The 25,980-nt window shown below is 34.3% G+C and overlaps 1 protein-coding gene across 1 annotated transcript in view; it reads left to right on the top strand.

Annotated features, from left to right (window-relative positions):
* The window catches only part of LOC125670919 (phospholipid-transporting ATPase ABCA1-like), a 44,786-nt gene that overhangs the window by 14,178 nt on the left and 4,628 nt on the right, over positions 1-25,980 (top strand). Inside the window, exons 14-41 of the mRNA XM_056162679.1 lie at positions 306-482; positions 1,787-2,009; positions 2,395-2,616; positions 3,380-3,701; positions 4,187-4,361; positions 4,500-4,631; positions 4,826-4,965; positions 5,994-6,131; positions 7,150-7,424; positions 7,771-7,888; positions 8,186-8,406; positions 8,503-8,584; positions 8,917-9,039; positions 12,417-12,541; positions 13,620-13,762; positions 13,874-13,975; positions 14,743-14,849; positions 15,095-15,215; positions 15,762-15,948; positions 16,939-17,108; positions 18,888-19,065; positions 19,325-19,440; positions 19,644-19,794; positions 20,577-20,700; positions 21,377-21,506; positions 21,780-21,900; positions 22,933-23,114; positions 23,547-23,688. Of these exons, the coding sequence (XP_056018654.1) occupies positions 306-482; positions 1,787-2,009; positions 2,395-2,616; positions 3,380-3,701; positions 4,187-4,361; positions 4,500-4,631; positions 4,826-4,965; positions 5,994-6,131; positions 7,150-7,424; positions 7,771-7,888; positions 8,186-8,406; positions 8,503-8,584; positions 8,917-9,039; positions 12,417-12,541; positions 13,620-13,762; positions 13,874-13,975; positions 14,743-14,849; positions 15,095-15,215; positions 15,762-15,948; positions 16,939-17,108; positions 18,888-19,065; positions 19,325-19,440; positions 19,644-19,794; positions 20,577-20,700; positions 21,377-21,506; positions 21,780-21,900; positions 22,933-23,114; positions 23,547-23,688 (4,447 nt within the window). The remainder of the gene's footprint in view (positions 1-305; positions 483-1,786; positions 2,010-2,394; positions 2,617-3,379; positions 3,702-4,186; positions 4,362-4,499; positions 4,632-4,825; positions 4,966-5,993; positions 6,132-7,149; positions 7,425-7,770; positions 7,889-8,185; positions 8,407-8,502; positions 8,585-8,916; positions 9,040-12,416; positions 12,542-13,619; positions 13,763-13,873; positions 13,976-14,742; positions 14,850-15,094; positions 15,216-15,761; positions 15,949-16,938; positions 17,109-18,887; positions 19,066-19,324; positions 19,441-19,643; positions 19,795-20,576; positions 20,701-21,376; positions 21,507-21,779; positions 21,901-22,932; positions 23,115-23,546; positions 23,689-25,980) is intronic.

Raw genomic sequence — 25,980 nt, 5'->3', positions numbered from 1 at the left:
AGTGCTGTTCTGTACTCTGAGTATAGGTTGAAAATGTTTCCCTCAATTTTAACTATATGGTCATTTCTGTGAGCGATAAAAATTCATTCTTATTGATAATTCTTAATAGTTATTTATCACTCACAGAATGGCCGAGTAGTTTCGATTGGTGTATTCCTATGCAGATACCAGAAGATTATATCAAACTGTCCTCCATAGGCAAAAGCTCTGTTGTTAGTGTCTATTCAACGAACCATAGAATTTACTGCACTTCGAGATCGAGTGTATCTGTCAGTAAGTGAACTGTTAGGTTCTCTGTTTTCCAGAGTGTACAAGCCTGGTCCCCGGAGAACGCCCGGTAAGCAGACCAAGTTTCTAAGTTACGGCTTTGCGTACCTCCAGGATATGGTGGAACATGCCATCATTAAGATACAGACAGGCTCTGACAAAGACGTGGGGGTGATGGTGGAACAGTTTCCATATCCATGCTACATACGAGATTCGTAAGTTAAGACTGCCATTTGTTGTTACCAGTAGTCTGTAAACTTCGGTAAATCTGCTCACCTTTGTCGCAGATGAATTTTTAGCAAATTTGCTGGTCTATTGAATACTGAACGTGGGATACAAATTTTAGTGGCTTTAGCGGTGAAGCAAGAGCACTAATTTATAGGTACACTAAAATATGAAATTCTCTTATTATCCATTGACATATTAAAGAAGTGCTAAATCATGATTATGCTAAATAGTGCATCAGCTCCAACTAGATACGCTGTAATAAGTATACACGCAGTAACTCTGAAAATGAATGTTTTTGAAATATACTTAGCACCAAATTGATTTACCACGTTTTGATACACAAAATATTTACAGAATTTGACTGAAAAATAAGATTTACTATTAAATTAAATGTAATTGTTATTGGTAAAAAGAAGAAAATACATTTGTGTTCATTGTGAGGAGCTTCTCTTGCTTATCTATTTATTACTAATTTATATGCAGTAATACACCTTATAGCAATGTGCAGGGGGATGAACAATTCTGATTCGTTATAAACGTAATTTGATGTATCCAATACATTCATGATATGTTTTAAAACCACTTTTCTGTAAGTGTAAATTTATTATAAGCGTGTTAGCTGTAACCATGTTTTACTGTAAGTGTGAATTCATTATAAGTGTGTTCACTGTAATTGTGTTGTACTGTAAGTTTGAATTCATTATTAGCGTGTTTGCTGTAACTGTGTTTTACTGTAAGTGTGAATTCATTATAAGTGTGTTCGCTGTAACCATGTTTTACTGTAAGTGTGAATTCATTATAAATGTGTTCACTGTAATTGTGTTGTACTGTAAGTTTGAATTCATTATTAGCATGTTTGCTGTAACTGTGTTTTACTGTAAGTGTGAATTCATTATAAGTGTGTTCACTGTAACTGTGTTTTACTTTAAGTGTGAATTCATTATAAGTGTGTTCACTGTAACTGTGTTTTACTGTAAGTGTGAATTCATTATAAGTGTGTTCACTGTAACCGTGTTTTACTGTATGTGTGAATTCATTATATTAAGTGTGTTCACTGTAACTGTGTTTTACTGTAAGTGTGAATTCATTATAAGTGTGTTCACTGTAGCCGTGTTTTACACTATGCATGAATTCATTATAAACATGTTTGCTGTAACCATGTTTTACAGTAGATATTTGATATTTGGGGTGTAGCAGTCTTGGTTTTATATTCCCACAAATCGATGTCGAGTAGTGATTTAAGTACTCACATAATATAAACAATCTACTGTAGACATATTATTGATTTTAGGTTCACCTACGCCATTGAGATTGTTCTCCCTCTTCTTCTGGTATTAGCCTGGATACTACCAGTAGCCATGCTGTGTAAGAATATTGTATATGAAAAGGAGAAGAGGTTAAAGGAAGTGATGAGAATGATGGGATTGGGTAATGGCGTCCATTGGCTGGCCTGGTTCATTAATGCGTTTGTTGTAATGATGTTCACCATGGGACTTCTTGTTGTTTTATTGAAAGTAAGTTACATCCTGAGAATCATATCATTTTTCACAATTCATGTAGTGCAACAGCACACAATCATCTGTTACTCTATGTTCCTTTGGAAGTGCATACAATTATCTGTTGATAGTTACATTCACGGAATCTTTTCTCTTAGATATTTCTTTTGAGAATACATGTTTGTTGCAAACTAGTTTATTCCAGTTTTTTAGTACCAAATTTTCTGCAATGCTAGCTACCTTCATCACCCGATAAAACAAAAAAGAAATGATTTTATTGTTTAAGAATTTGCGCTTTGATGCCCACAATTTTTCTGTTACAATTTGTGCCGTTGAATTGTTTAAAGTTTGTGAATCTGAAAAACAGTGTCAATGTCGTGGATACTTATTTTCATTTTTTCAGTATGGAAATGTCATCAAGTACACAGACCCTACGATTCTGCTGTTCTTCTTCACCACATTTGCCGTGGCTACCATCATGCAGTGTTTTTTCTTCAGCGTTCTGTTTCATCAGGCCAATCTGGCAGCCTGCAGTTCAGGCTTCCTATACTTCACGCTGTATATTCCATACGTGTTGGCTAAACGATGGCAGGAGGTTCTACATCTCCCAGAAAAAATGGCAATCGTAAGTCCCTACTGAGATCATAAAAATACTGCGCAGTATCAGTGAAAAGAAACTCCTGATGTTTTTTTTTTTTCAAAAACAGTCAAATAACATCCCTATCAAATATATTACAATTTTCCTTTCATTTATTGTGGTATAATGATAATCATGTCTGTTGTTTTTAAGTTTGATTTTGCCTTGCTTACTAAAGTAAAACATGCTTATAGCAAAGTGCTGAGGATGGACAATTTTGATTTGTGATAAATGTAATTCGTTATATACAGTGAATTCAGAGTGTGTTTTAAAACTACGGGGAATGAAAATTACTTCGCTAAAAGCATGAATTCATTATAAGCATGTTCTATGTAACCGTGTTTTACTATAAACATGAATTCATTATAAGTGTGTTCACTGTAACTTTGTTTTACTGTAAGTTTGAATTCATTATAAGCGTGTTCAGTGTAACCGTGTTTTACTGTAAGTGTGAATTCATTATAAGTGTTTTAACTGTAACCATGTTTTACTGTAAGTGTGAATTCATTATAAGTGTGTTCACTGTAACCATGTTTAACTGTAAGCATGAATTCATTATAAGTGTTTTAACTGTAACCATGTTTTACTGTAAGTGTGAATTCATTATAAGTGTGTTCACTGTAACTGTATTTTACTGTAAGTGTGAATTCATTTTCAGTGTTTTAACTGTAACCATGTTTTACTGTAAGTGTGAATTCATTATAAGTGTGTTCGTTATAACCGTGTTTTACTGTAATTTTTTCCCTGACAGTGCTTGTCCTCCAGCATTGCGTTTGGATTTGGCTGCTTTAAGATTTCTCAGTTTGAGCAGCAGGCCGTGGGCGTGCAGTGGAACAACATCTGGGACAGCCCTATGACAGGAGACGACTTTTCCATGATGCATATCATTATCATGATGTGCGTGGACTCAGTGATCTATGGTTTGCTGACGTGGTACATCGAGGCAGTGTTCCCAGGGCAGTATGGGATCCCGAGACCTTGGTACTTCTTTGTACTGAAATCTTACTGGTGTGGGGGCGTATCTGAGAAGGACAGTCTGGAGGAGGGTCTCTCACCATATTTCGACCCGGAGGGTGAGTCACCTCTTCTCATTCTAACTTTCTTTTTATTGTATGCATGTACATAATGTATTTGTAAATTGTTTATAATGCATACTTGGAAAGAGCTTTTTTTAATAAACTTTGGTACTTTGACATGTACAGAGTGTTTTTTTTTGGTTTATATGGGGCTTTAATGAATGTTTAACGGTATATCTTGACACAAATGAAGTGGGAAAATATGCTAGGAATTGTTTTATATCAATATTTTGAGGCAGAGAACACAGCAGTACAATTGTGCACAGAATAAGTTGCATTGTAAATTTAAGGTTTTTACAAGGGGTGGATCCGTAACATGCTGGTATGTCCCAATTTATTCCCCAGAGAGCTACAGTTCTGGAGCTGATCTATGCGGAGAATAAAAATCACTTTGTTTTAATCAGTAATTCCATTTAAACATGTTCATTATAATTGTGTTTTACTTTTTGTTGATTTCGTTGCCTTTTATTTCTGGAGAACAGGCAAGCCAGTAGAAGATGAACCTCAGGACCGGACGTTAGGTGTGGCTATCAGAAACCTGAGGAAGGTGTACAGTGAAGGAAACAAGGTGGCCGTCAATGGACTCAGTCTCAACTTCTACGAAGGGCAGATAACTTCGTTCCTAGGTCATAATGGAGCTGGGAAAACGACCACAATGTACGAATGCTAATACATGTAGACGATTTAATGAAAATGTAATATTACTCATGAGTGCAAAAAAAAAATTCTGTAATTTTGAAAGCAAGATGATATTTTTATCATTTTGTAGTTTATAAAATGGTTTTTTTTGGTCAGGTCTATTTTGACAGGGATGTTTCCACCAACAGATGGCACTGCGTATATCTATGGAAAAGACATAAGGAAGGACATTGATGAGATTCGTCAGAGCCTGGGAGTTTGTCCTCAGCACGATTTACTGTTTCAGTTGTATGTTATTTAGAAATTCAGTTAAAGGGACATGGACAGGATTTGAGCTGAAAATTTTCAAATTTCATTTTCCCATTTTTATTGTTTGCAATGCTTAACTATATATACAGTATTATTACTGTATATGTTTTCACAATATTCTTTTGTTGATGAGCAAAAATTTAATTCATCTTGAATATTTTGTTTGTTTTCAGTATGACCGTAAAGGAACACCTCTGGTTTTATTCACAGTTGAAAGGATTAAGTCTGCAAGAGACTGCAAATGAAATCAATCCAATGATCCGGGACATTGGATTGGGTCACAGGAAGCATGCCTTTCCGGACATGTTGTCAGGTATGTTAGAGACTTGGGGGATGGTAAATGAAAGTCTCGTGATCTGTGATATCGACCATGTCAGAGTGAGGAAATGATGGACATGGCTAACTTCTGTGTTCAGATTTCAGGGCAATTCTTAATGACAGTTCCAATTCTTTTCAAATTTGGTATGAAGAATATTCAGGACAAGGGAACATAAATTGTCAATTTCATGATTCCTGCACCCCTATGGTCGTAGGGGTGGGGCAAAATCTGCCAAAAATTGATGTAATTGTTGGAAAATGAGTTTGACCAGTAATGGAGTGGGTAAAACAGGAGTTTGTGACTGGTAAATCGGCATAAACGACCTCCAATCTTAACACAGAGACTACCATAGATTTTGTTATTCTGTTGTAATTTTCAGTGTTTACTTGACATTTATCTGTTATTGTTTTGTTATAAAAATACAAAATATTTGCATTTGATTTTATGCTTTTGTGTCATTTAACTGTGACATCACAATTGAAAACTTTGCAGAAGATCAATGTTTGTTCCACTGCCTCACATTAACCAATCAAAACAGTTTCGTGTTTAATAGACAAAAATAGCAAGCTGTAGAATAGAGCACCAGAGATGTAAACTTACTCTCAAAGGATTTGCAACAACAACAAAACTGGATTCATGGGTTGATTTGTATTTTTTGGTTAAGTCATTTGGTTGTAATAAGTACAAATATGAAATTTCTATAATTAAAATAAATTAGAGACTTGGTAGTTTTCTATGATCTTCAGAAGTTGAAATATGTTACCCCGCCCTATATAACTCTTGATATATTAAATTTTCCACACTCTTTTTGACTTCATTGATAAATCATGGGAATAAATGATATTCTGTACAGTAAATTGAATTCATATTTTACTTTTACAAAAATGAACTGAGTTTTCATTTTCATCTTTTTTTTTTAAAAAAGTTTGTTTGTAGCAAGTGTTGTCAACTCACAATTTCTCAAAGGATTCTCCTGGAAGTTTTGTCATCCCTGATTATAAGAATTTTGATTACCCCTGTAGGTGGAATGAAGAGAAAGCTGTCTGTGGCCATCGCTTTCGTGGGGCATGTGAAGACGGTCATTCTGGATGAGCCAACAGCGGGGGTTGACCCATACTCCAGGAGATCAATATGGGAGCTGCTTCTGAAGTATAAAGAAGGTATCCAATACTACTGAAAGCATGTATTCATGTAGGCATCCAAACAATCCATGTGCTAAATGTTAAAGTTGATAGAGAATTGAATTAAAGATAAAGTCGTTGAATTCCATGAAATCACCAAAAGTCGTTGAATTCCATGAAATCACCAAAAGTCGTTGAATTTGATGAAATTTGATGAAATCAGCAATAATGGTTGAATTTGATGAAATCAGCAATAGTGGTTGCATTTGCTGAAATCAGCAATAGTGGTTAAATTTGATGAAATCAGCAATAGCGGTTGAATTTGATGAAATCAGCAATAGTGGTTAAATTTGATGAAATCAGAAATAGTGGTTGAATTTGATGAAATCAGAAATAGTGGTTAAATTTGATGAAATCAGCAATAGTGGTTAAATTTGATGAAATCAGAAATAGTGGTTGAATTTGATGAAATCAGCAATAGTGGTTAAATTTGATGAAATCAGCAATAGTGGTTGAATTTGATGAAATCAGCTATAGTGGTTGAATTTGATGAAATCAGCAATAGTGGTTGAATTTGATGAAATCAGCAATAGTGGTTGAATTTGATGAAATCAGCAATAGTGGTTGAATTTGATCAAATCAGCTATAGTGGTTGAATTTGATGAAATCAGCAATAGTGGTTGAATTTGATGAAATCAGCAATAATTGTTGAATTTGATCAAATCAGTAATAGTCGTTGAATTTGATGAAATCAGTAATAGTCGTTGAATTTGATGAAATCAGCAATAGTGGTTGAATTCAATGAAAACTATGAAAGAGGATCATTATTAACCTGTAGGACACTTGTTGAATTTTTCAACGGTTCACTTATACAGAAATAACTCATACATTTCTTGATGCTATTTAAATTATTGCAAGAAAATATCTACAGGTAGATTTTATCCACACATTGATATAATAATATATATATATATATATAGAGAGAGAGAGAGAGAGAGAGAGAAAGAGAGAGAGAACCATTATTTTATCCACACATTGCTTTATACCTGTATACTAGGTAGAACGATTATTTTATCCACTCACCACATGGATGAAGCAGACGTTCTGGGAGACAGAATAGCCATTATCTCGCAGGGAAGACTTTGCTGTTGTGGTTCCAGCCTCTTTCTGAAATCTCAGTACGGTAATGGCTACTATCTGACGATAGTTAGAAATCTGAACGAGGAGAATATTGAAATGAAGGGAGATAAATGTGCATCACCACCACTGAGTCCTCTCCCTTTGAAGAAAAGTCCAGTCCCGGCTCCCAGAAGAAAAGCCAACCATAAAGTGGTTAGATATCTTGATTTAAATCTATAACATTGACCTAAAATGTGTAGGGTCTTTACATACTGTTTATATATTTGATTTAGCAAGATTCATATTAAACCAATAGTAATAATATATAAATTATAGTTCGCACAAAAATTTGAAATTCTCAATTTTCAATGTATTCACTATTGTAGAACATTGTCACACCAATTCACGGTTTTACCAGATGATGTATCTGCTTTGACTGTGTTAAATCAAATATGTAGAAATAAATGCATATATACAGTATTTGTGCACTCATATTAACACTGAAATTTATTACGTGTATTTCTCTGATACTGATGAAGTTAAACTATGTGATATGTAGGTGAATGAAGCTGAACCAATTCATCATAGCATTTCTTGTGTGGAGAAGCTAAAGAAAGATGAAAGTTCCTGTCCTTCTACCTGTAAATCAGGAACCACGGAGACCACGGTTATAACAGGTGTGTAGTGTTACTAAAAATAAACCACAGGGACCACGGTAACGGGTTATAGCAGGTGTGTAGTGTTACTAAAAATAAACCACAGGGGGACCACGGTTATAACAGGTGTGTAGTGTTACTAAAAATAAACCACAGTGGGACCACGGTTATAACAGGTGTGTAGAGTTACTAAATATAAACCACAGGGACCACGGTTATAACAGGTGAAAAATGAATTATCAAAATGCTTTAAAGCAAGTCATGAAAGTTATTGAAATGTATATTGTAAATTGTAAACTAAGTGATTTCTAATTGCAGATGAATTGCTCCGGTTTACAAGAAAGCGATTACAGGCCTTCGTGAGGAAGTTTGTCAAGCGGGCAAAGTTTGTCGAGGACAATTCTACTGAGGTCACTTTCTTGTTACCAGAGGTCAGTGCCCACAATGGAGACTTTGAGGACCTGTTTATGGAATTAGAGAGATCCAGGAAAAAGCTCGGAATCTCCAGCTTCGGTGTGTCTGATACCAGCCTGGAGGAGGTAAACCAATAATACAATATGATAATAATGAAAGTATTAAACATCAGAATTATCAATTATTCTTACTTGTATTATATCCACTGTGTATTGTTTTAGGTGTTCTTGAGAGTTGCTGAGCAAGATGGTGAAAAACAAACAGATGAAGTAAAACGAAATAAACTAGAGGAAAATTCAGACAGTATGTAAACTTTGATAAATATCGATAGACATAAACAAGAGGAATATTCAGACAGTGTGTAAACTTTGATAAATATTGGTAGACATAAATACCGAAAGACATAAATACTGATAGACAAAATTACCAGTAGACAAAAATACTGGTAGACATTAATACTGATCGACAAACTGGAGGAAAAGCAGAAGTAGAAGAGGCATTAGATCGTTACATTTCTTGACTTTTGGAAAGTTGTGATCATAAAATGAAGATAGAGTTTGAGGCTCTTACATTTGAGTCCTCCAGCTGTAGACGTACAGACTGAGTTACCGTCACATCATCATGTTATTTTTCAGGAGGAAGAGTTCCGAGGCCAGTGACAAACTTAAGTTTCCGACATAACAGGAAAGCCTCCTACCTGAGATCACAGTCCGTGGAGGAGAAGAATGAAACTATCGACCTGGAGGAGAGCAGTGCTGGTAAGTTATATACTCGTAATGCAAGGCATCTACAGAGATCCTTTAATACAGTAAAACATGGCTACAGTGAACACACTTATAATGAATTCACACTTACAGTAAAACACAGTTACAATGAACACACTTATAATGAATTCACACTTACAGTAAAACACAGTTACAGTGAACACACTTATAATGAATTCACACTTACAGTAAAACACAGTTACAGTGAACACACTTATAATGAATTCACACTTACAGTAAAACACAGTTACAGTGAACACACTTATAATGAATTCACACTTACAGTCAAACACAGTTACAGTGAACACACTTATAATGAATTCACACTTACAGTCAAACACAGTTACAGTGAACACACTTATAATGAATTCACACATTCAGTGAAACATGGTTACAGTGAACACACTTATAATGAATTCACACTTACAGTAAAACACGGTTACAGTGAACACACTTATAATGAATTCATAACTACAGTTAAACACAGTTACAGTGAACACACTTATAATGAATTCACACTTACAGTAAAACACAGTTACAGTGAACACACTTATAATGAATTCACACTTACAGTTAAACACGGTTACAATGAACACACTTATAATGAATTCACACTTACAGTCAAACACAGTTACAGTGAACACACTTATAATGAATTCACACTTACAGTAAAACACAGTTACAGTGAACACACTTATAATGAATTCACACTTACAGTAAAACACAGTTACAATGAACACACTTATAATGAATTCACACTTACAGTAAAACACAGTTACAGTGAACACACTTATAATGAATTCACACATTCAGTAAAACATGGTTACAGTGAACACACTTATAATGAATTCACACTTACAGTAAAACACGGTTACAGTGAACACACTTATAATGAATTCATAACTACAGTTAAACACAGTTACAGTGAACACACTTATAATGAATTCACACTTACAGTAAAACACAGTTACAGTGAACACACTTATAATGAATTCACACTTACAGTTAAACACGGTTACAATGAACACACTTATAATGAATTCACACTTACAGTCAAACACAGTTACAGTGAACACACTTATAATGAATTCACACTTACAGTAAAACACAGTTACAATGAACACACTTATAATGAATTCACACTTACAGTAAAACACAGTTACAGTGAACACACTTATAATGAATTCACACATTCAGTAAAACATGGTTACAGCGAACACACTTATAATGAATTCACACTTACAGTAAAACACAGTTACAGTGAACACACTTATAATGAATTCACACTTACAGTTAAACACGGTTACAGTGAACACACTTATAATGAATTCATAACTACAGTTAAACAGAGTTACAGTGAACACACTTATAATGAATTCATACTTACAGTAAAACACGGTTACAGTGAACACACTTATAATGAATTCATAACTACAGTTAAACACAGTTACAGTGAACACACTTATAATGAATTTACACTTACAGTAAAACACAGTTACAGTGAACACACTTATAATGAATTCACATTGACAGTAATACACGATTACAGCGAACACGCTTATAATGAATTCATGCTTACAGTAAAGCACAGTTACAGTGAACACACTTACAATGAATTCACACTTACAGTAAAACACAGTTACAGTGAACACACTTACAATGAATTCATGCTTACAGGGAAGGGATTTTCATTCCCTGTAGTTTTTACATATTATGAATTTATTGGATATAATGAATTACGTTTATTACAAATCAAGATGGTACAACCCCAGCACTTCACTATAAACATGTTTTACTGTATATCTGGGTAGATAGTACATCCCCAGTACTTCACTATAAGTGTGTTTTACTGTATATCTGGGTAGATTGTTCATCCCAGCACTTCACTATAAGTGTGTTTTATTGTATATCTGGGTAGATAGTACATCCCCAGTACTTCACTATAAGCGTGTTTTACTGTATATCTGGGTAGATTGTACTCTATTGAAGTTCAGTAATTATGTCTCCCCTCTTTCAAAGGGAGACATTGTTTTTGTACTTTCTGTCCGTCCATTCGTCTGTCTGTCACAAAATCTTGGGAACGTTTCTCCTTCTATATGGGTTATCGGATAGACTTTGTACAATACTTCATTGCCATTTGTAGATGTGCATATTGTAGGGACAGGAGGATCCAATTATTTTCCTAAAAGTTATAGTGGATCTAAGAGGGGTGGAGGATGTAAAATAGTTTGTGAACACTTCTCCTCCTATATGGGTTATAGGATAGACTTGAAACTGTGTACAATGCTTCATTGCCATTTGTAGATGTGCATATTGTAGGGACAGGAGGATCCAATTATTTTCCTAAAAGTTATAGTGGATCTAAGAGGGGTGGAGGATGTTAAATAGCTTGGGAACACGTCTCCTTCTAAATGGCTTATCTGATAGATTTGAAACTTTGTACAATGCTTCATTGCCATTTGTAGTTGTGCATATTTGTGGGACCGGAGGATCCAATTATTTTCCTAAAAGTTATAGTGGATCTAAGAGGGGTGGAGGATGTAAAATAGCTTGTGAACACTTCTCCTATATGGCTTATCCGATAGGCTTAAAATTTTGTACAATACTTCAATGCCATTTGCAGATGTGCATATTGTAGGGACAGGAGGATCCAATTGTTTTCCTTAAAGTTATAGTGGATCTGAGGGGTGGAGGGTGTAAAATAGTTTGTGAGCACTTCTCCTATGTGGTTTATCTGAGTTCTTAATGTCTATGTTCCTGCTCATGCATTTTTCTCCATATCATGCAGTACATAAAGGGGAGGAGGTTTCATATGGAGCACTTCCAATTTGGGGAGCTGGGGATTCAGGGCTTGAAATTAACTTTTTATGTCACCAGTTCAGCCAGACTTATAAGGTATAATTTCAACTAGTCCGCAGAAAAATTTACCAGTCCATCACAGTTTTCCAGAAATAATTAACGTATTTCGGTAATGTCATTGAAATTGAATAATGGAATTGAACTCAATATGCCTCAGACAGTATTTTAATACTTACATGAGATTTAAATTTACTAGCTGGGTTCCTGTGATATTTACAGAGGGGCCCAATGTGTGTTTACAATTTGATAAGTAGGTTTTCTAAAATGACATTTTAGAAAATTGAGTAGTCCCATCGGACTGACTAAAACAAATGTCAATCAGTCTGCCAGACTTTTAACCTGTCACGGGCTGACGGGCATATGTTAATTTCGAGCCCTGGCATTTGTTTTTCTTAAAACAATCTGTAGTGAATGATTTCATTGGTCAATGTGGTTCATGAAAATACTGTCCACATTTCAGTTGTCAGTTACTTATTTACATTTCAACACGGAATTAATATTGATTATTGTAGATGGATTTAATCATGAGTTACAAGAAACAGTTCAAGGAAAGAGACTCTTGTTCATGCAGTTTTATGCTTTACTTATCAAAAGATTTCATCACTTCAAAAGGAGCAAGAAAGGCTTCCTGTGTGAGGTAGGATATTGTGAATACTTCCTGTGTGAGGTAGGATATTTTGAATACTTCCTGTATGAGTTAGGGTATTTTGAATACTTCCTGTGTGAGGTAGGATATTTTGAATACTTGCAGTGTGAGGTAGGATATTTTGAATACTTCCTGTGTGAGGTAGGATATTTTGAATTCTTCCTGTGTGAGGTAGGATATTTTGAATACTTCCTGTATGAGGTAGGGTATTTTGAATACTTCCTGTGTGAGGTAGGATATTTTGAATACTTGCAGTGTGAGGTAGGATATTTTGAATACTTCCTGTGTGAGGTAGGATATTTTGAATTCTTCCTGTGTGAGGTAGGATATTTTGAATACTTCCTGTATGAGGAAGGATATTTTGAACACTTCCTGTGTGAGGTAGGATATTTTGAATACTTGCAGTGTGAGGTAGGATATTTTGAATACTTCCTGTGTGAGGTAGGATATTTTGAATACTTCCTGTGTGAGGTAGGATATTTTGAATACTTGCAGTGTGAGGTAGGATATTTTGAATACTTGCAGTGTGAGAGGTAGGTACTTTAAAAAAATTTGCTTCGTGATTTAGAGTACTTATAGAGACTTTGAACTTTGCTTTGTGATGTAGAGTACTTATAGAGACTTTGAACTTTGCTTCGTGATGTAGAGTACTTATAGAGACTTTGAACTTTGCTTCGTGATGTAGAGTACTTATAGAGACTTTGAACTTTGCTTCGTGATGTAGAGTACTTATAGAGACTTTGAACTTTGCTTCGTGATGTAGAGTACTTATAGAGACTTTGAACTTTGCTTCGTGATGTAGAGTACTTATAGAGACTTTGAACTTTGCTTCGTGATGTAGAGTACTTACAGACACTTTGAACTTTGCTTCGTGATGTAGAGTACTTATAGAGACTTTGAACTTTGCTTCGTGATGTAGAGTACTTACAGAGACTGTGAATTTTTGTTATGTGAGTTAGCATACTATGAATGTTATGTTACAGTAGTAAAATGACATTTCTTTATGCTGTGTAACTCAAGAAACTAGATGGGTTATTTGGATGAAGTAGAATTCACATTACTTGTGTAGATTGTAATGCCAGTGCTGTTCATCTTGATCTCCATGGTGTTTGCCAAAATAGAATCTCCATACTCAGAGCCCCAACCAATGACTCTGCACCCCTGGCATTTTACACCAAAGAGGAGTGATCCGCATTTATTTATGTTCTACAGGTATTGTAAAAACAATGTATGGACATTTCCAAATGTTTCTAAAATCCTAAAAAAAGAAAGATTACAAATCTTTTGACCCTGTGTTTCATGTATTTGGATGTTTTGTTTTAGCCTGGATGAAAAGTCTCAGCTGGGAAAACACCTTGTCAGAACTTTAAAATCGGATTACGGTATCGGGAATCGATGTCTGGATTCAGAAATCTATACATTACAGTAAGTTGTGTTAAAGTGATCTATACATTACAGTACATTGTGTGCTAAAGTAATCTACGCATTACAGTAAGTTGTGCTAAAGTTATCTATACATTACAGTAAGTTGTGCTAAAGTAATCTATACATTACAGTAAATTGTGCTAAAGTGATCTATACATTACAGTAAGTTGTGCTAAAGTAATCTATACATTACAGTAAGTTGTGCTAAAGTAATCTATACATTACAGTAAGTTGTGCTAAAGTAATCTATACATTACAGTAAGTTGTGCTAAAGTAATCTATACATTACAGTAAATTGTGTGCTAAAGTAATCTATACATTACAGTAAATTGTGTGTTAAAGTAATCTATACATTACAGTAAGTTGTGCTAAAGTAATCTATACATTACAGTAAATTGTGCTAAAGTAATCTATACATTACAGTAAGTTGTGCTAAAGTAATCTATACATTACAGTAAGTTGTGCTAAAGTAATCTATACATTACAGTAAGTTGTGCTAAAGTAATTGGCATTTTGAAATGCTGAGAAATATAAATACAGTAAAACACACGTATAACGAATTCACACTTATTGCAAAGGGATATCTATTCCCATTAGAGGAAAATGATGGAAATTTTATTGGATTTAGCGAAGTTTGCTTATAATGACCTGTTTTCTCTTGCCTTGGAGGTTCATCATAATCATGTTTTACTGTATATTAGTGGATAATTATGTACAATCTTGAAGACTTTAAAATGATTTACGCGACTTGTATTTGAAATCTGCAGGGGATACCCTTGTCAGCCACAGTATGCAGCCTTATATATCTCAGACACAACTAGAAATCAGACACTGGATTGTTCATGCAGCACTGGTGTACAGCAGTGTCCAAAAGGCAGGTCCCACTGTTATTTATTGTAAAAATGGTGTACAGCTGTGTCCAAAAAGTCATGTCCAACAATTAATCATAGTAGAACTGGTGCATGAACAGGTTACATTTAAGAAATTAATATGAAGGTTGACTGTCACCTGATAATCAGTATTTATCATTAAATGACAATTTCCAGATATGCAAATGATGTGTAAAAAACAAAGTTGCAGGTAATTATTTTTATCTAACATTGCTTTGTTCCTGTCTAGGATCGGAGGGACTGGAACCTCCACTACAGATGCTGGCTTCTACAGATTACCTATACGATCTCACAGACAGAAACATATCTCAGTGGCTGCTGAAGACAAATGATCAGTTCATTGGAAGGAGGTACTATTTGTCAAAGTGCAGTGAAAACTGTCTAATCTGACACCTGTGCAATCCGTTTTACTGGGCATTCTGACCCTTATTTTCATTCTCAGTTTCATATGTTCATTGTTTTTACACTGTTTATTCCTTTATTTTTACACACTGTGTATTCCGACAAAAAGTTTTGTCTCTCTGTGCATGTCAGATTAGACAGGTTTCACTGTATTGTGATGTCTTAGACAGATTTCACTGTATTGTGATGTCAGATTAGACAGGTTTCACCGTATTGTGATGTCAGATTAGACAGGTTTCACCGTATTGTGATGTCAGATTAGACAGGTTTCACTGTAGTTTCATTTTACAAATGAACACTGAATGATGTGTCACCGTGTTGTAATATACAATGGACAGAACAGGAAAAAAACTCCAAATACTTTGTCAAACAAAATTTGATGATCAACGTAGATGCATGTTGAAGCACACAATGATGAGGCTATGCTTGTTGCCGGATCCTTTTGAGCTTCTCAATAAAATATGTTTGAATTAATGATGAGGATCATTTTGCAGATTTGGAGGCTTTTCATTTGGAGAGAAAACCAAACTGGCTAAACTAAACAACAAGAATGTACAGGAATTACTGCAGAAATTCTCATCAGTTAAAACAGCTGACAAGTCTTACGGCGTAGATAACAACAAGATCTGGAGCAATGTGGCTCTGTTGTTACACACCATGGCAACAGAGGATATCGCCAAGGTAACTGATGTTGATATTGGTTGGAAGACACTTTGCCTCAGGAAAGTCCTGCTCTCGGAACAATGGAATCTTACTAACTCTCTCAACTCTACAGTAAAACTCATTATTCGATAAAACATGCTTATAGTGAAATGCTTAAGACGAACAATTTCGATTCGTTATAAATGTAATTCGTTATACCAATAAGTTTATAATATGTTTTAAAGCTATAAGGAATGAAAATCACTTTGCTATAAGCATAAATTCATTATAAGCCTATTCTCTGTAACTGTGTTGTACTGTACGAGGACTACGTGTTTAGATTTGCCTATTACAGTAAAACAGGCTTATAACGAAGTGCTGGGGATGAACAATTTCGATTCGTTATACACTTAATTTGTTATATCCTTGCAGTTAGTTGAAATGTTCCAAAACTAAAGGAAATGAAAATCATTTCCCTGGAAATGTGAATTCATTGTAAGCATGTTATACTGTATACTGCTCTTGCTTTTGAAAGAATTTGATATATTAATATCGGACTTGGTTAATACATTGATATCGGACTTGGTTAATATATTGATATCAGACTTGGTTAATACATTGATATCAGACTTGGTTAATACATTGATATCGGACTTGGTTAATATATTAATATCGGACTTTGTTGATATATTGATATCGGACTTGGTTAATACATTGATATCGGACTTGGATAATACATTGATATCACACTTGTTTAATACATTGATATCGGACTTGGTTAATATATTGATATCAGACTTGGTTAATACATTGACATCGGACTTGGTTAATATATTAATATCGGACGTTGTTGATATATTGATATCGGACTTGGTTAATACATTGATATCGGACTTGGATAATACATTAATATCGGACTTTGTTGATATATTGATATTGGACTTGGTTAATACATTAATATCGGACTTGGTTAATATATTAATATCGGACTTGATTGATATATTGATATCAGACTTGGTTTGTCCCCAGGTTTGGTACAACAACAAAGGCTACATTGCTGTGGTATCGTACATGAATGTCGTCAACAACGTGATACTGAGAAGTAGGCTCCCCCGAAACAAGGACCCCTCCAAATACGGCATCACTGTCATCAACCACCCCCTACAACTATCTCAACAACAGTCCCATCAGGAATCCAAGTAAGTAGATATACCCCTACAACTATCTCAACAACAGTCACATCAGGAATCCAAGTAAGTAGACGTACCTACAACTATCTCAACAACAGTCCCATCAGGAATCCAAGTAAGTAGACGTACCTACAACTATCTCAACAACAGTCCCATCAGGAATCCAAGTAAGTAGACGTACCTACAACTATCTCAACAACAGTTCCATCAGGAATCCAAGTAAGTAGACGTACCTACAACTATCTCAACAACAGTCACATCAGGAATCCTAGTAAGTATATATACCTACAATTATCTCAACAACAGTCACATCAGTAATCCTAGTAAGTAGATATACCTACAACTATCTCAACAACAGTCACATCAGGAATCCTAGTAAGTAGATGTACCTACAATTATCTCAACAACAGTCACATCAGTAATCCTAGTAAGTATATATACCTACAACTATCTCAACAACAGTCCCATCAGTAATCCTAGTAAGTATATATACCTACAACTATCTCAACAACAGTCCCATCAGTAATCCTAGTAAGTATATATACCTACAATTATCTCAACAACAGTCACATCAGTAATCCTAGTAAGTAGATATACCTACAATTATCTCAACAACAGTCACATCAGTAATCCTAGTAAGTATATATACCTACAATTATCTCAACAACAGTCCCATCAGTAATCCTAGTAAGTATATATACCTACAATTATCTCAACAACAGTCACATCAGTAATCCTAGTAAGTAGATATACCTACAACTATCTCAACAACAGTCACATCAGTAATCCTAGTAAGTATATATACTCCTACAATTATCTCAACAACAGTCACATCAGTAATCCTAGTAAGTAGATATACTCCTACAATTATCTCAACAACAGTCACATCAGTAATCCTAGTAAGTAGATATACTCCTACAATTATCTCAACAACAGTCACATCAGTAATCCTAGTAAGTAGATATACCTACAACTATCTCAACAACAGTCACATCAGTAATCCTAGTAAGTAGATATACTCCTACAATTATCTCAACAACAGTCACATCAGTAATCCTAGTAAGTAGATATACCTACAATTATCTCAACAACAGTCACATCAGTAATCCTAGTAAGTAGATATACCTACAATTATCTCAACAACAGTCATCTATGTTGTTTCAGATCTAACAGTGAGGCTGATGTGTGTCTCTATTGTTTCAGATTTAACAGTAAGGCTGATGTGTGGCTGTTTTGTTTCAGATTTAACAGTAAGGCTGATGTGTGGCTGTTTTGTTTTAGATTTAACAGTGATGCTGATGTGTGGCTGTTTTGTTTCAGATTTAACAGTGAGGCTGATGTGTGTCTCTATTGTTTCAGATTTAACAGTAAGGCTGATGTGTGGCTTTATTGTTTCAGATTTAACAGTAAGGCTGATGTGTGTCTCTATTGTTTCAGATTTAACAGTAAGGCTGATGTGTGGCTGTTTTGTTTTAGATTTAACAGTAAGGCTGATGTGTGGCTGTTTTGTTTCAGATCTAAAAGTGAGACTGATGTGTGGCTTTATTGTTTCAGATTTAACAGTGAGGCTGATGTGTGGCTTTATTGTTTCAGATTTAACAGTAAGGCTGATGTGTGTCTCTATTGTTTCAGATTTAACGGTAAGGCTGATGTGTGGCTTTATTGTTTCAGATCTAACAGTAAGGCTGATGTGTGGCTGTTTTGTTTTAGATCTAACAGTGAGGCTGATGTGTGGCTGTTTTGTTTCAGATTTAACAGTAAGGCTGATGTGTGGCTTTATTGTTTCAGATTTAACAGTAAGGCTGATGTGCTGGTGGCAACCTGTGTTATTTTTGCCATGTCCTTCATTCCCGCCAGTTTTGTCATGATTCTAATCGATGAACGGATCACAAATTCCAAGCATCTTCAGTTTGTCAGTGGCGTCAATCCACTCATCTACTGGTCAACAAACTTCTTCTGGGACATGGTATGTGTCCTGTTTACACAACACAGTAAAACACGCTTATAGTGAACACATTTATAATGAATCCACACTTACTGCGAAGTGATATTTATTCCCCTATGAGAGGAAAATAACAAAAGTTATATTGGATATAATGAGGTTTAATTATAACAGATCGACAGCTTTTCACTGGTCCTGGATTTTTTTGTAATCTTTTCTACATTACTTATTTGGGGGGGAAATTCTTTTTATTTTGAAGTATTGAGTTGTTTTTTTCTTGCAGCTAAATTACTCCATTTCCTGTGCATTGTGCGTCTGCATCTTCCTGGGATTTCAGGTCGAGTCGTACATCAGTCCTAGTAACATTCCATGTCTCATTCTACTGCTAATTTTATTTGGGTTAGTACTTTTATTCGTGACTTTTGTGATTGAAAATAAAATCAAACCATTCCCCACATGTATTTACAAATCAGAAGTTTTGATTTGTGTCTAAACCTTTTGTGTAAACTATTTATTTTGCAATATGTTCAAAACATTGAGATATTTCCATTATTTACATAATTTCAGTGACTCTCTTATTAAAATGACATCTTTATTTTCAGCTATGCTCTGATTCCAATGATGTATCCCTTCTCCCGCATGTTCAATGTGGCTAGCACTGCCATGGTGACCTTGAAGTCGATAAATATCTTCATAGGAACCACTTCCACTCTGTCGACGTTTATACTGGAGCTCCTGGCAGAAGAGGATGAGGTTTGTCAACAAGACACAGTAGAACACAGTTATAGTGAACCTCCAGGGTCAGCAAAAAACAGTTCATTATAACCAAACTTCATTATACAGTAAAACACAGTTATAGTGAACCTCCAGGGACAGCAAAAAACAGTTCATTATATCCCAACTTCATTATACAGTAAAACACAGTTATAGTGAACCTCCAGGGTCAGCAAAAATAGTTCATTATAACCAAACTTCATTATACAGTAAAACACAGTCATAGCGAACCTCAGGGGTCAATAAAAGAGTTCATTTATCCAAACTTCACTATACTGAATAAAATTTTTGTTATTTTCCTCTCATAGTGAAATAAATATCACTTCATAATAAGCGTGGATTTATTATAAGCATGTTCATTAAAGGTGTGTTCTTCTGTAGATACAGTTAAACTTTCAATTGGTATCTTGAAGATTGATATCTTGAATACCATGGATATGTCAAAGTGAGTTAGAAGTCCTAACTACATTTTCTTTAGGTACTTTAACTTCAATATATTTTTTTCTCAGCCCCATCAAGTTCAATATAATAAGGTTTGAATGTGTATGTATGTGAATTAAATATTTTCATCTCATACTTGACATAAAGTCTGACTTTGACAAATGGATGTGTTATAGATGTGATTCAAGGTCAAGTGAACGAGGTCAAAATCATAGGTGATTTAGATATTGACGAAGCAGGATTTCAATTCCATTAATTTGGACAACACCAGTTTTGCTTAGGCAGATTATAAAACTAAATGGACTACTGGCATTTTATAGCAACTCCAGTACATCAATGAGCTGTTGAAGAATGTGATGCTGATCTTCCCTCAGTACTGCCTGGGCCTGGGTCTAATGGAGATGTCCCGGAACCAGCTCTATACCGACGCCTTCAAAAAATTCAGTAAGTGGTCCTTTAGGAGGATACATGTTTTAACGTATGAATACAGTAAAACATGGCTACAGCAATCACACTTATCATGAATTCATGCTTACAGCAAAGTGATTTTCATTCATTGTAGTTTTAAAACATCATACATATACACGTATGAACTTAATGGATATAACAAATTTTGTTTATTAGGACTCAGCATACCGTTTAAGGGTGGAATTTTCAGCGAGACACAAATTTTGCAATTTTTCCATAAAAATGTTAACCCAACTATCTATTTTGTATTGCTTGTGGGAGTTATGAGATTGATCACTGTTCGTTATCTTCACCTTGCATATATGATTATAACGAGAACTAATTTTAACGACTTTATAATTCCAGGAAAGATAACTGATACCTCTATATGAAATAAATTGTTAGCAATATTCAATTTTAGAAACCTCATCACTCTCACTAATAATGCCAAAATGAAATCCTCGCTAAAAATTCTGCTTATGTGGTATTTTACTGCCTCATGTTATACTGTATAATGAATACAAGATAATCTCTGCAGTCAAATCTTGAAATGATTTTATGCTGCAGCATCATTATATCAAATTACAAGCAAATATATACGTAAAATATATCTTTTAAATGTTCTCACGTTTATACATGGATATAAAATGTTTGTAATTTTTGATTTGTTCAGATCTGAAGAGTAAGATATCCCCGCTACAGTTTAATATGGTGGGAAAAAACATCCTAGCACTGTTTCTTCAAGGGACGCTGTTCTTTGTCATCAATCTTCTGATTGAATACAACTTCTGTATTAAACCAAGGTAAACATTTACTGCATTCTTTGTTACATTGTGATGTCAAGAGGTTTATCGCAGATTTTACATCTTGATATCATGATCTCCAAATGACGTTGTGTACTTTGTGTTTGTTAAACATCACTGTATTAGAATGGAATTTTATCTCTTTGTTGGATTTGTTGAAGAATGATCCCATCGGTTTCAAGATATTGTTGAAACAGGAAAGCCTAGGTCTATTTAATTGGTATTTATCTCCCACAATTCCACTTACACAATCATGATTTCTTAATTATACAGACAAATAACAATAAAGGACTATCCACATGATGACACGGATGTGGATGTGGAGAAGGAGAGGAAGAGAGTGTTAGACGGAGCGGCGGTGGATGACATTGTCAGGGTGGAAAACATGACCAAGGTAAAGCCTGGTGCTTCTGACGTTAAAGTACAATTCATTAAACCTTACACATAGTGTACATCTGATGTTAGTGTACAATTCATTAAACCTTACACATAGTGTACATCTGATGTTAGTGTACAATTCATTAAACCTTACACATAGTGTGCTTCTGATGTTAGTGTACAATTAAACCTTACACATAGTATACATCTGATGTTAGTGTACAATTCATTAACCCTTACACATAGTGTACATCTGATGTTAGTGTACAATTAAACCTTACACATAGTGTACATCTGATGTTAGTGTACAATTAAACCTTACACATAGTGTACATCTGATGTTAGTGTACAATTAAACCTTACACATAGTGTACATCTGATGTTAGTGTACAATTAAACCTTACACATAGTGTACATCTGATGTTAGTGTACAATTCATTAAACCTTACACATAGTGTACATCTGATGTTAGTGTACAATTCATTAAACCTTACACATAGTGTACATCTGATGTTAGTGTACAATTCATTAAACCTTACACATAGTGTGCTTCTGATGTTAGTGTACAATTCAATAAAATTTAATCTTACACATAACATTTTTTGTATGTATGTTGGAATTTTCGGATTAATTTATATTTACGTACAAGTATAAGAGAAAAAAACATACTGTAAATGGGGAAATGATTGCAGTGGTTTTAATTTCACTATGTTCCCGGTTGGGGATTTTTTCGTGAAATTAAAACCACCGCAATCATTTTGCAAGTGTGACACAATACGTTTTGAAAAGTTACTAGTAATCAAAATAAAATTTGAATTCCGCAAAAATAAAAGCACCGGAATTAGACCAATATGAAAAACTGCAAACTTTTAGCAACGCGAAATTAAAACCACTTACAGTATTTGGTGGCAATTGGAATCCCAAAAAACTCTGTCATTCTCCTATTTTACTGCATGAAATACACATACATACATTTGTTTAAGTATAAATCAGAATAAAGAAAATAGATCATTTGTTATCTTTTGATCCAACAAATTTCCACTTGTAGATTTATAAGATGGCTGAGGGGACGTCAAAGCACACAGCAGTCGATCGCCTGTGCGTAGGAATACCCAAGGGGCAGTGTTTTGGGCTGTTGGGGGTCAACGGAGCTGGAAAAACTACAACATTTAAAATGCTGACAGGGGATATCCCATTATCAAGTGGAATGGCATCTATTGCAGGACATAGGTCTGTCCAACATTTGTCAAAGTCACTAACAACAAAACTGATGTTATTTTTATAGATTGAGAAAAATCACCTTTGCTCACTCTGATCCTTGTTCTCTGATTTACTCCTTTTTTTCTCCTTTACTCCTTTTTCTTGGGTAAATTCTGAGTGATGATAGCAGATATAACATTCATTTGATTCTCTGCCTTTTTTGGTGCATGACTTTGTATTTAATAGCTTTTTATGCTGCATATATAGCACAAATAATGATGACTGTTAGATTGATAAATGAACAGAAGCAATATATATACAATCTTTTGTTTCAGTGTGATAGACGAGACTGACAGAGTTCGTAAATGTACATACAATATTTCCCTTTGTTTCAGAGTAATAGACGAGACTGACAGAGTTCGTAAATGTATATACACTGTACAATATTTCCCTCTGTTTCAGTGTGATAGATGAGATTGACTTTGTTCGTAAATGTGTCGGCTACTGCCCACAGTTTGATGCTTATGACTTATTACTTACGTCTAAAGAAGTGCTCGTGTTTTATGCTCGGCTTCGAGGAATCCCAGAAAAAGATGTCAATAAGGTTCGTACATTATAACACCATGTACATGATGTATATATCGTACATTATAACACAGCATACAGAATGTATATATCCTACATTATAACACTGTGTACAGGATCTATATATTGTACATTATAATGCTGTGTACAGGATGTATGTATCATACATTATAACACTGTGTACAGGATATATGTATCATACATTATAACACTGTGTACAGGATGTATATATCAACATTATAACACTGTGTACAGGATGTATATATCATACATTATAACACTGTGTACAGGATGTATATATCGTACATTATAACACTGTGTACAGGACGTATATATCGTACATTATAACACTGTGTACAGGATGTATGTATCATACATTATAACACTGTGTACAGGATGTATATATCATACATTATAACATTGTGTAAAGGATGTATATATCGTACATTATAACACTACGTACAGGATATATATACCGTACATAATAACACTGCGTACAGGATGTATATATCGTACATTATAACACTGTGTACAGGATCTATATATCGTACATTATAATGCTGTGTACAGGATGTATATATTGTGTATTATAACACTGTGTACAGGATGTATATATCGTACATCATAACACTGTGTACAGGATGTATATATCGTACATTATAGCACTGTGTACAGGATGTATATATCGTACATTATAACACTGTGTACAGGATGTATATATCATACATTATAACAGAGCATACAGGATCTATATACCGTACATTATAACACAGCATACAATATGTATATATCATACATTATAACACTGTATACAGGATGTATATATCATACATTATAACACTCAGTACAAGATGTATATGTCATACATTATAACACTGTGTACAAGATGTATATATCATACATTATAACACTGTATACTGGATCTATATATCGTATAATATAACACTGTGTAAAGGATGTATATATTGTACATTATAACACTGCGTACAGGATATATATACCGTACATAATAACACTGTGTACAAAATGTACATATTGTACATTATAACACTGTGTACAGGATGTATATATCATACATTATAACACTGTGTACAGGATGTATATATCATACATTATAACACCGTATACTGGATGTATATATTGTGCTTTCACAATGAATTTGGATATACTGCAGACATATTTAAATCCACAGATCCATAATTTCGCAGATTACCATTTTTGGTTTGGTCTGCAGGTATGAAATTCCGCTGGGTTGCATATGGCTTACATGAAAATAGCTTGCACACTGTAAAAATCTGCTGGTATGAAATTGCCCACATTTTATGTGACCGTGGACTTAGCAGAAATAAGTACTGCACATAAAAATGTACATTTAGCAGTGTGAGAACTGTCCGTATGTTTCTATGTAATGCAACTGTATATGTATATATATTCCGCTAGGAGCTACTGTAGAGGTATGTTAAATGAAAAATGCCAAATTTTAAGTGCAGTGTATTTGATGGGTTGTAATATGGAGCGCCAAATTAACATAAACTCAAATAATTGAAGATATCTTCAATTAGTTGAAGATATCATCAATTCATTTGATGCGCGCAACAATTTAATTAAAGATCTCTTCAAATAATTAATGATATCTTCAATTCTGAATTATTGCACGCATTAATTGAATTGATGATAGCATTAATTCTTCAGCTGAATTGATGCACACTTTAATTGAATTAATGATCTCTTCAAATGAATTAATGATATCAACAATTGAATTGATGCGCGCTACAATTCAATTGAAGAGAGCAATAATTGATATAATGCGCGCATTAAATCAATTGATGAGAGCAATAATTGAATTGATGCATGCATTAATTCATTGGATGAGAGCAATAATGGATTTAATGTGCGCTTTAATTCAATTATTGCTCTCTTCAATTGAATTAATGATATCTTTAATTCATTTGAAGAGAGCAATAATTCTTTTAGAGAGAGCAACTATATAATTAAATATATCTTCAATTCAACATATCCACAATTGAATTAATGATCTCTTTAATTGAATTGTTGCTCTCTTTAAAAGAATTGATGCACGCATTAATTCCTTATACAAAAGCATTGTAAATAATTAAAGATATCTTCAATTGAATTAAAGAGATCATCAAATTATTTATACCGAGCTCTAAATTAATTATTGCGAGCAATATTTCTACAAAATTGATGCTCTCATCAATTGAAGTGAAGAGAGCAATAATTGAATTAATGTGCGCATCAAATCTATTATTGCTCTCATTAATTCAATTGATGCGTGCATTAATTCAATTGA

The sequence above is a fragment of the Ostrea edulis genome, chromosome 4 (assembly GCF_947568905.1).
Source record: "Ostrea edulis chromosome 4, xbOstEdul1.1, whole genome shotgun sequence".
Lineage (NCBI taxonomy): Eukaryota > Metazoa > Mollusca > Bivalvia > Ostreida > Ostreidae > Ostrea > Ostrea edulis.
The sequence above is the reverse complement of the archived record's forward strand: the minus strand, read 5'-3'. Positions and strand labels throughout refer to the sequence as shown.